The sequence below is a fragment of the Papaver somniferum genome, chromosome 7 (assembly GCF_003573695.1).
Source record: "Papaver somniferum cultivar HN1 chromosome 7, ASM357369v1, whole genome shotgun sequence".
Taxonomy (NCBI): Eukaryota; Viridiplantae; Streptophyta; class Magnoliopsida; order Ranunculales; family Papaveraceae; genus Papaver; species Papaver somniferum.
Window position 1 is genome coordinate 146,910,404 of NC_039364.1, and position 12,361 is coordinate 146,922,764.

The 12,361-nt window shown below is 42.9% G+C and overlaps 1 protein-coding gene across 1 annotated transcript; it reads left to right on the top strand.

Annotated features, from left to right (window-relative positions):
- Positions 1-615: 615 nt before the first annotated feature.
- On the top strand, positions 616-1,200 carry LOC113295344. The gene has a single exon (XM_026543685.1). It carries the CDS (start codon positions 616-618, stop codon positions 1,198-1,200), a length of 585 nt encoding a protein of 194 aa, XP_026399470.1.
- Positions 1,201-12,361: the final 11,161 nt, after the last annotated feature.

The following is a 12,361-nucleotide window of genomic DNA, read 5'->3' on the forward strand; positions in this document are numbered from 1 at the left end:
CATGCCCGTTTGGAAGAAATTCAGCGAGAAAATACAAGGGATCAAACGCAGAGATCGCATCGGACCAACTCAGCCGAACAAGTCAGCGGATCCAAAAGGGGTAACTCAGCAGAACGTCCACGCGAAGATAGCCGAGGACGAAGAGATGATCGTCGGCGTGACGCTCGGAAATTCGAAGACCAAGTCTTCACAAAGTTGAATAGCAACTACACTGGGGTCCTATGAGAAATCAAGGATCGAGAAGGTCTGGAATGACCTTGGTCCAAAGGGAAGAAGCCCTCTAGGACCGAGAAATCAAGAAATTACTGCGAATATCACTGTTTCAACGACCACCAGATCGAGAAATGCAAGAATCTCAAAATAATGATCCAAAAGTTGATTGACACAGGCGACCTCAGGCAGTACATACAGAAGGCAGATAACGAAGATAGGACCAAACGAAGCAAGCAAGTTCAATTGTCAGAGGGAAATCGAACACTCAACACCATCTCATGTTCCGAAGCTACAGGACCCTCTCTAACAACACAGATAGAGAAAAGGTTAAGGAAAACATTCGAAGACTACTATGAATTATACAAGATCGATGGCGTGGAAGTGGACGAACACGAGCAATGAATGAACGCGCCTATTACCTTCGATGCAGAAGACATCGAGGAGGATATGGAAGATCACAATAACCCCTTGGTCCTCACCCTACCAGTGGCAGGATGCAACATCAAGAAGATCCTCATTGATGGAGGGAGTTCAGTTAACGTTCTATTCTATGACACATTCAAGCGAATGGAGATTAACGACGAACAACTGATGTCTTCGTATTATACCATCTACGGATTCAATGGGGCACCTACCAAGCCGTTTGGAGACATTGTTTTGCAAGTAGACGCAAGACCAATGAAAGTTGATACTCGATTCAGTGTAGTGGACGCTCCTTCCACCTATAATGCCATCATTGGCCGAAGATGGGTGCACAATCTCAAAGGAGTGGCAGCGACCTATCATCAGTACCTTAGATTTCCGACACTCGAAGGGGTAATGGAAATAAAGGGAGATCAGGTCACCGCTCGGGAATTCCAGGCTCTAGAAAATCAACTCAATAATGAACTAGATGAGCAGTGGAAATCCCGAAGAGCCCGAAACAAAGAGGCTGCGAAGGAGAAGGAAATTGATCTTATCTCGAAGAAATTTCTGGAAGGAGTCTGACAAAGGAGAGCATCGTTCTAAAAGTTGAGGCAAGTACTTCGACAACAAAGGAGGCTTAAGAGCCTACCAAATAGCAATTAAAGAATGTCCCTCTCCTAGGGGAACCAAAGCCTACGTTCACACCCGTGGAACCCGTGAAGGAGATCAATATAGAGACCGAAGAAAATCCAAAGATGATCAAGATAGTGACCTTAATGGACAAAGAAAGAGAGATATCCCTGATCAAGTTGCTCAAGGAATACGCAGATATATCTGCGTGGATAATTAGGAGACATGCCAGGGATTGATCCGAGGATAATTCGGCACGAGCTTCGTATAAAGCCAGGCAACCCTCCCTCCAGGAAGAAGGTACAAAAAGTAGCACCAGAGTATCACAAACTATTGAGAAGGAACTCCGTAAGCTGTTAGAAGCAGGATTCATCAAGGAAGTAAAATATCGAACGTGGATCTCGAATATGGTCATAGTGCCGAAAAAGAATGAAGGAGTCAGAATATGCATCGATTTCACCAACCTCAATAAAACATGTCCGAAGGATAATTACCCACTCCCAAGCATTGATCAATTGGTAGAGGCTGTCGAAGGATACAAAGAGTTATCGTTCATGGATGAATATTCTGGTTACAACCAAGTGGCATTGGAAGAAGAAGATCAACAACATACAACATTCTACACCCCGCACGGCCTCTATTGTTACACAAGGATTCCCTTCGGACTTCGAAATGCAGGGAAAACATACCAGAGGATGGTTGATACTGTCTTCAAACCATGGATTGGGAACACCTTAGAAGTCTACGTTGACGATATGCTCGTCAAAAGCAAGTTACGCAAGGATCACCATCAATACCTGAGGGACATCTTCGAAGCAATGAGGAAGCACATCATGAAAGTGAACCCAGAAAAATGCAAGTTCGGCGTCACCTCAGGGAAATTCCTTGGGTATCTAGTAACAAAGAGGGGCATCGAAGTAGATCCTGCGAAGATCCAAACCATCGTAGAAATGTGGTCCCTGAAGTACTTGAAAGAAGTTCAGAAGCTCAACGGATCCTTAGCAGCTCTGGGAAGATTCATCGCCAGGTCATCGGACAAATGCAAACATTTCTTCAACATCCTCAAAAAAGGGAGCAAGTTTGAATGGACCGCTGAATGCGAAGAATCTTTTCAAAAGATCAAGGAATATCTAGCCACGATCCCAATCCTACAAAAGCACGATCCCGACGGAGTACTGGCCTTTTACATAGCGGCAACCGAAGATGCAGTCAGCGTAGTATTGGTCAAGACGAATACAAAGATAGAGCAACCTATTTATTACGTCAGCAAAACTCTTCGAAGATCGAGCAGCTCATCTTGGCGCTAGTGTGGGCTATCCAAAAGCTAAGGACTTATTTTTTGACTCACTATGTTCGGGTTCCATGCAAAGCACCATTGGAATCCAACACTCCCAAAAATCACAAGTCTTGGAGGATTTCCTCGCAGACCTACCCCTGGAAAACGATGACGAAGTAAGGGGCATACCATGAATAGACGAAGGCAAAGACCCAGTTGACATCCTCAAGCCCTCAAACCAAAGGCGATGGTAGGTTTTCGTTGATGGATCAAAGAATAGGGAAGGTGCGGGCATAGGCATCGTAATCACCACCCCTACCGGAGAAAGGATCGTGCACGCATTAAGGTTGGAATTCAGAGGGAAAACCAATAACATCGTCGAATATGAGGCTGTAGTGCACGCTCTTCGTTTGATAATATAAATGGGAATAACCGATGTACGCCTTACAAGTGATTCACAACTGGTTATACAACAGATAGGGCTAGAGTATAATGTCTACGATGAGACTCTTTCATCATACATGGCCTTGGTCCAGACTCTGGCATCCCAAATACCAAATATTATATTTCGGCATTTATGCAGAAAAGAACTTAGGCATGACGATGCTTTAGCTTATATATCATCCATGCTGAAAGATGAAAGCATTCAGGCAATCAAGATAACAAGAGTATACGATCCCTCGGTCTTCCCTCAGGAATCCTTCGCTACAAATCGTGAAGACGACGTAGGGGAGGATATCGCTGACGATGATGTAGGGGAAAAAATCGCTAATGACTTTCACGAAGATGATTGATAGACGCATTTATGTGTCTAATTTGTCATCAATGTTTCGTATTGTTGGTACTCGTTTTCGTCCTTATTATGGTGTTTTGTGTATTTTTTTGGTATTTTTGGAAAATAAATATTGTTGGAAAAATCGGCTCAAAAAATCACTCGGAACACCCCCGGAGGACACTTGCTATACGGAGCCCAGATTTGGTTAAGGGGCACCTCAATTACTAAGGAGCACCTCAGGTCACCTCCAAAACAGGCAACGGATATTCACACCCCACATCTGGTTAGGGGGACACCACCTTCTTCGTTTGAACTTAAAAATTGGCGGGAAAAAAGAGCAGCTCTCTAGTGAATTTTTCGATCGAAATTTGAAGGATTTCTGGGTAGACTAAAGGGCTGAAACTTAATGGGTAGTTGTGATATGTCCTAACAAAGCTGGTATGGGTGTTTGTTTCATCAAAATTGGCTGGAAAATCCGTGACAAGAAAACAGGGAATCCCGTGCATGAGAAGAATAATTCACGAGTTTTTGAAGATTTATGCGTGTTCTGCTCGTGTATGATGACTCTAGCAACACTCTGGACCGTGTAGAAGGAAAATAAGGAAGGTTGGACAGCTGCAGATGCTCGGATGAAGAAAAAATATCCGGAAAATATTTTCTTTAACTGCCGAGTTTAATGAAGAATATTGACAATTTTGGCGTAATTAAATGGGGCTAAGGAGTATAAATATGTTGAGGGGATCATAGAGAATCGAGGGGGAGAGATTGGGAGAAGTTTAGAGCACCACAAAGTCAAAAAAATCGAATTTGCACAGTGACCACCTGCTGCTGCCATTGAAGAACACTGAAGAACACGAAGAACGGACCTGCACCAGCAGTCGTTTTCCTACAGTAATAACGACTTACACCTGTGGGTCGTACATCAGGCAGACTTATTTGCTACAGCGTTTGCGACATAGCTGCAACAATCTTATTTTGTCACTGAGGGTCGTAGTTCTCTGGTTTGTAACAAATATAATTGTTACAAACCCGGTTTTATTGTATTTCTCATATTCTCATCATTTGTAAACCATTTTTGAGCATCAATGAAATTCTTTGAGAGGTTTTCCACCATGATGAGCGGCTAATTCTCTCGTAACCAAGTCAATGGATGAAGCTATTCACACATGAACAATGGGTAATTATTTCTTTTTCTCTAATATTTAATTATAATTCACTCAATCACTGCTTTTGAAGAGTTCTTAAAAGTTTACATAATTTTCTTCATTAGTTGTGATTCAATTAGATAGGTTATGCTTTGGTTAGATAATCTATGCTTAAGGGATACAATTAATTTTTGAGAATATGTTTGATTATTTGTGGATTAAGAAATAAAGGATTAAAAGGATAATTAGAGTTATGAAATATTTGACATCATTCATGTGTAATAGTGGATTCTAGTGTCTTGGTTACCTCTCGCCCACTTTGTTAATATTTTTGTATATAATTTTATTAAATCTTTAAATTTAATCTTCACAAGTCCGAGAGTTTGAACTTCATTACTACAACAACAATCAAAATTAATATCAATGATATCATGACAACAGCTAACGAGGACAAAGACTTCAAAAACGAAGAAGATTGGAGAACCAAAGTTCATCTTCCAAAACATTATTTGCAGATTTGGCATCCCAGCAGAAATTGTCACCGACAATGGCAAGCAGCTGCAAGGGAAGAACATTGACATGCTCTTCGATACCTTCAAGATCAGGAAGAACAGATCAACCCCCATATATCCTCAAAGCAACGGCCAAGCAGAAGCCACGAACAAGACCCTTTCCCTTATTCTCAAGAAGCAGTTGGACAAACACAAGGGACGATGGTGTGATAAATTACACAACGTGTTGTGGGCATACCGAACAACCCGAAGGTTCGCCACAGGAGAATAGCCGTTCCTCCTCACCTATGGAGCCGAAGCCGTCATCCCAACAGAAATCATCATGCCAACCACGAAGACCGAAGCATGGGAAAAGAACCTTACAGCGGATATGATTCTAGAAAGGCTCGATGATTTGGAAGAAAGAAGGGAAACGACGCTACAAAGGATGGAGAATTACCAACGAAGACTGGCGAGGGAATACAACAACAAGTTTAGGCTTAGAAACTTTGTAGAAGGACATTATATGCTGAGAACTATACCCCAATACCAGCGAGAGAAGAAGTGGGGCAAGATAGCACCAACATGGGGAGGACCTTTTGTTATACATGATATTGCAGGAAATGGATCCTACTACCTGCGTAACCTAAAAAGAGAAGTCCTCAGACACCCATGGAATGCGAAGTATCTCAAGCCATACTATCCATAAAAGCAACGCAGTTCTGCATCTGCGTGAAGAGCACCACAAGAAGAAGACAACATACCCGATTGACATGTTTCTATCTCTGTACGAGGAATAACAGACCTCAACTCATCAATCGAACGAGCTTTTTGAATTTTATTGAGGAAAGTAACTATTTACAATCTCTCGGGACTCCCCTATCAGCGTCTATAAGTGTAGGACCATGGGGAAGGATTCCAACAGAAAGAGATACCCAACCAACTAATAAGACACCGTCTCAGCGGGATGAATGCATGTAAATACTTTAATAACGCATTACATATATGGGAACGTTATATCAACCCCCACCATTCGATGATCCTCTGGCCAAGGATTAGCCAGCGGGGTGACAGGTCCAAAGTCAATAATGAAGGTGCATAGCTTCGTTACTGCCAACAAACACTTTTTATTATCTACCTAATTTTCAATATCTATGTACTCGCTGCCTAAAAATCAAATAAGCTAATGATGCAGGTAAAGCGGAGTTGTACATATCCAAATAAACGATGATCTATTCCATAAAAGTTGACTACAAGTTCGGAGAAATAAGCAAGAAAATCAAGATACAACAAAAAATGTCCTGGAGCCAAGTAATCAACAAAGATCAACTTTCTATGACATAGGCAGAAATCTACTTCTCCTTGGGAGACTCCACGTGATCAGCAGGATTCTTCGGTTGAGACGAAGGAACACTTCTTCCCGAAGAAGGATCAGAGGTATAGGTCATCGGCTCGGGTACAGGGCGACGAGGATATTTCTTGGTAATACCATGGTCCCTCAGGAGGCCTTGCTCAATATTGGTCAACGTCTTGTTGATCTCCTCGGCAAGCTGACTACGAGACTTATGCGCAATCACAGTGGCCTTGAGCTCAGACTTCGACAACGAAAACTTCAGCTTAGATACCTCCTTAACCGCCTCCTTTGAGGCTTCGTCCCGAGATCCATCCCGCCCTTCATAATACCTAGCATGACCCTGCTGGTGTACTAGGTCAGATTGAGCCTTTTCAAGCCTTTCATTTGCAAGGCTAAGCTTTCCCTCGAGCTCTGAAAAAGAAAACACAAATACGTGAGAAGATCAGAGTAAAGGAACTTCTCACGACCATACAAATATATAACTTCGACATTATCCGAATCTATTTCATATTCATTTACTACGGCATCCCGAGCATCGTGAAGGAAATCATACTCGTCGGAAATTTTCTTATAAACCAATTGAAGATTCTTGAGAGCAAACTAACACTCATCCAACTCTACCTGCTTCATGGAATCTAAATGTCGAAGGCGGTTGACTTCATTATTCATCTCTCCTATCCCTTTATTAATCCTGTACATATTAATCTCAAGACTTTTCTCGGAATCCATTAAACGAGCGATGTCGGACCGAGAAACCGCTAAAGCATTTCTGAGTGCATAAGCCTCAGCTCTTGCTTCGTCCCTCTCCCGAACAAAATGTTGTATGTAATCCTGAACCTCAGGGTCAAGAGATGAACGAGCTTGACGCATATCCTCTTCTAAGTTCACTATCTTGGTTTCTAGATGAGAAATAATCTCACGAGATTCTTCTAGACCATTTTGGGTCCTTTCTAGGGTCTCGTTGAACTGTTGGCGATCGGCATTATAACGATTTTGCATGTCAACCGCCAGCTGCCGTTGTTGTCGATAATGAGCCATAAATTTATTATGCTCATTTGCCCGAGCGTTCCACTTGTCAGCCTCTTTTTTGATTTTCTCCACTAATTCCTTAATTCGGGAAGCTTGGCAAGTCCTATCATTCCGAAGCCATGCCAAATCTCGGATATCAACCACTGAACATAGGGCTGGAGACTCAGACAGCACACTAAGAAGACAAAAGAGGAATATGAAGGGAAGAAAAGAAACAAAGACAAATCTTTAGAAGACGGAGCATCTTTGCGGGATTTCTCCAACTCATTACGAGCTAATGCAAGATCAACACTAAGCTTCTCCTTCTCGGCTCCGAGCTGATCCTTCCCCTTCAGACGGTTCTTCAGTTCCAATATCTCCTTGTCCCTAGCAGCAATAAGCACTTCAGCAGCGTTCAACTCTTCTTCCCTATGACGAATCTTTGCCTCAAGTCTGATGGCATTCGCCTTGAAGAATTGGTACAGAGTATTGTTGCAATGTTCACTTCTCATTATCTGTGATAATCATGAACAAACCATAACTATTAATAAAAAGGTATGTCAGCAATAAAAGATGGAACCTACGATAAAACTTCAAGAACACGTTGTTGGGGATAACCATACTGGTACCCATCAGCGATAACCATCATTTCAGCAACAAAAGAAGGGGGATCGACCAATAAGCTGGTAGAGGTAGCTCCCAAATTCTTTTCCCAACTTTCGGCAACGTCATCAGGAGACGACGGCTGCATCCTTTGACGGGTAAAGGCATCAGAGTTTTTCTCACCAGGTATCACTGGGGTAGGGTTCGGCACAAACATCAGACTTTTCTTCATTAGCCAATCCAGTTTAACATCATCACCATCCTGCATCAGGGATCTATCAAAACCCTCCGAAGGTGAACCAGCGGAAGTTCCAATATCATCCGCATCCTCTTGACCAGTGGAACACCTCTTGGCCCCGACCTCCTCGTTAACACGAGTCTCATCGCCCTCTTGACCAGCTTCCTTTTCGCCAGCGGTCCTAGCGGCCTCTTAATCACCGGTCCCAGTGGCCTCTTCATCACCGGTTCCAGCTGCCTTTTCGCCGCCAGCCTCAGTTCCTACCCCACCAGCGGTTTTCTCACCTTCATCCCCAAGAACATCTCATTCATCATTCGGCGAAACCAAAGAAAACTCCTTAGCTAGTCCCATGGCAGCGTTAATATCCATCAGACCATCAGTGGAGTGAATCTTACCAAAAGAAAATTGGGGGGAGGGAGGGAGGGGTTTGTTGGCTGAGGCTCAACATCCCCATTCCCCTGGTCTTGCGCCGATCCAATAGGGGATCGTTCATCGGAATGTGAGACATAACTCTCTCTTTGTGGGTACCACCATCATTGCTTGCATCCTTCTCTTGATTAGGAGAGGAAGTATCTATTCGTTCCTCATTATCGGTAACCTCCTCTTCGTCCTCAACATCTTCATCATTCACGGGGCTGTTAACCTCATCCTGAAAGTCTGCCTCCTCCGCAGGGGCAGTAGAAGACTGAACCGCGCCAATCTTGTTTTTCTTCTTTGCCTAAGGATATAATACTCAACGCATAAAAAAACGACTGTTTACCTTAAACTAAGAATAAAATGGGAAACATAAGGGACCATACCTTGGCAGTGGCTTTACCCTTTGGAGGAAGGTTAGCATCGGAGCTTTCGTCTTCATCAGCAACATCAAAGGCATAATCGAAACTCATGCCATCAAAGTTCAACCGCCAGGGGCAGAAGTTAACATAGCGAGCTGGAGCACTATCACGAGGTTGACTACCAGCGGTACGACGCCAGCCCCGCGGACCAGGTACCCAGCCGTAAGCCCAAGGACTGAAAACTTCAATAACGGTGGCATGCCACTCATAGTCATGATCACGCTTTAGCTTTTCACGACTAGGAAAGAGTTTCTGCTGAGAAGTCCCTTCGGTACCAGGAACTTATCGAAGCTTTGAATCACTCACCTCACTTAAGAGACGTACTTCACCACGAGAAGCAGGAATTGAACGAAGACCTACACTCCAAGGCTTTCGGTTCCTATCATTGATATAATCCCCAAAAGAAGCATTAAAGTTTTTAGGAGTATACAAGTCTCTCTCGGCGGGATCGGGAGTATAGCAAGTCATCGTCGTTTCACCATGACTACGAAGATAACACTCCCTCAAGGTCCGAAGATAGTTCCCACTTAGCTGCACCACTGAACGACAATGATTATTGTGAGTGGAACCTTCGCGATCGACCATAAATTCATAATAGAAAGAATCCCCCGACCTATACAAGGGTAGCACCAAACCCTCCTTGAAGGCTCCCATAGTAGTCAGCAAATGAAACTCATCTTACTTATAATTCACGATCATATCATAGGTAAGATCATCATCTGGCGTAAAGAACTTAACATCAAAAGCTTCGAGGCCATGCTTCTTCTTGAACACTTCGAGATCCACATGCTTGAAAGTGACTTTCTTATTCCCCACCGAAATGCTTCGTATCACCGGAAAAACATCATAGTCATCGTGCTTATTCAACAATGGCTTCTTCGTTTTTGGAGGACTTAAATCAGAGCCTTTCCTTTTAACCGGTGGATTCCTCGGAGGGTCCGCTGGGGGCATTGTAGATTTTGAAGAAGACTCCTTCACCAAAGAAATGGATTGTGAAGCTCTAGGTCTCGACTGCATCGACGCCTGAGGCGGTAGGGACTGAAGAGGACGAACATTTAATGGTTCAGTCCGCTGGGAGAAGGTTGCTGCACACCCTTCGGATCAGCATGCTGAGAATAGAGGTTATCCACTGGACGGTTAACCGCATACCGAGACCCTTTCGGTGGATTTCCTTTCTTCGTAATAGAGACCCTTGGACCCGAAGATGATGAAACTTTATGGGCTCGTGGATCTGGCTGCGAAGACCTTGGCGGACCACCTTTTGGCGAAGAAATATCAGGACTTCTATGTGGAGATCTGTAGGGGCTCGATTCCGGAGTCTGATAAGGAACCCGATGGCGATCAACCTATCTGCGAAGGGGCACAGAGACAAACAGACTTACAGAGACGAGAAACCCTAATTCAGTCATAAATACCAAAAATAAGCTTCGATGACCAGCAGAGAAGTCTTAAGTTTTTGCGAAAAAGAACAGGGGAAAGTATATATATTTTTGTATATTTTGTTCTTTATCGTAAAAACCTAGACACAACAGCAGAAAAAAATGAATATCAACTAAAATCTAGAACAACATGATGAACACCATACATGGAGGTTGAGCGTTTTAGACGATCAAAGGTGAACAAGGTCGAAACTATTGGAGAAAAGTAACGACGGCTTAACTCAGAGAATATTGTCAGAGTTGGTCGAAGTTGTAAGGAGAATCAGGAGCAGCAACAACAGAAGTTAATAACTAAAGAACAAAGAAGAACTAGAAAAAAGAATGAAGAGTCAGGAAGAATAAACCGACAAGGAGTGAAGAAGAATAAATTTATTATGTTAGGAACTTCTCTCATATTTATAGCAAGAATAACCTCCCATGAATCAAGGGGAAATTAATGCCAATAGTGGAAACGTGCGCCAAGGATAAGGAGAAGTTAAAAAAGGAGAGATGAATGTGGAGACGGTTTTTTCTCCAAACTTTGACCAGCTTCAAGCTTAGATAAAAGGGGAAAATTATATACACATGATTCTTCCGCCACATGTTGAAGGAAGTACACGTGGAAGACATGCAGCAGTAGGTCATCAAGATACGATGCCACGTCCCAACACCCAGGAAACCTCTATCGCATATATCTGTTCATCTTCACGATGATCCAATGGCTCAGGATCAGGGAGCACTGAAGGAACAAGCCACCGCGAAGTACTGAAGAGCACCCAAATATATGCTTTATCCCATCTCAAGGAAGACCCAAGACCAACGGTGGATATTAACTCCACTGACGAAGATGTGACAGGGGCATCAGACATATGTCTGACGCGTGCGAACCCTCCCAACCACCATCATTAAAGACCATAGGCATAGGCTAAGTGTCAATCAATATGTGAATGATAAAGAAGTGACCCATCGTCATATGGCATAGTCGGTGGGGGAATCGGTTCAGAACGAGGATACCAGCGGCATTGGTACAAAGAACGAGAAGATAAGGTTGCAACTATCTCTGACAGTGGACCCATGTATCAACCCTATAAATACCCCTCTCCACTAAGAGAGAGGGGGTCAAGGAATTCTTATTAAACATATGATAGAGAAATAGGAAGAGTAAGTATGAGCTCCATTTCCCCTTTTGGCTTCGTATTTTAGACAGAGTCATTCGACTATCTTTGTAATTCCCAGATACATAGTGAAACACCAACCCTGGTGGACGTATGCCTTAATGCTGAACCACGTAAATCGTTGTCTCATTTATATTTCAGCACTTTACTCATTTTACTGCTTTTATTATTACACTCAGTGATATATGCTTCGGACATATGAAATGGCACGGAATCACACTTTATGGACTAGACAATGACGATTCCGAAGACTTTGAGTCGATGATTCATCGTATTTGCATCATTGCATATCTGATTTATTCACCTTAACGTTTTTATCCACAAATGCGATATTGTTTTTGTACACATGGACCTCATCGTGATTTATGTGTTCACAATTGAAGTTCAGGTAAACGTGCAGGGAAAAAAAACTCCGAAAATAAGTTCACATTAAAAGATATAATTTCATGCATGTATTTAAGCCGCAGATTGATTCCCAGAGTATGGCCTTTCGACTTTGGTCCCCTTAAAACTGTTTGATTAGTCAAGTACGATGTTGGTTAGTCACTGGAAAATTTATCCAGTGGTGAAAACTAGGGTTTGACAGTTTCTCATGCTTGTTGTTCTTGATTTTAATTGATTACTCCAAGTCTCCAATATTGGGGTATCACACTGATGATCCTCCAACAAGTTCTAAATACTGCGCTGCAATTACAGGGAAGGTTATTAATGTGGATACGTTAACACCACCAGTTCAGGTTTCCGGAGAAGGAAAAGGTATTGTGCCAACAACGAGCTTGAGGATGAAGCTATCA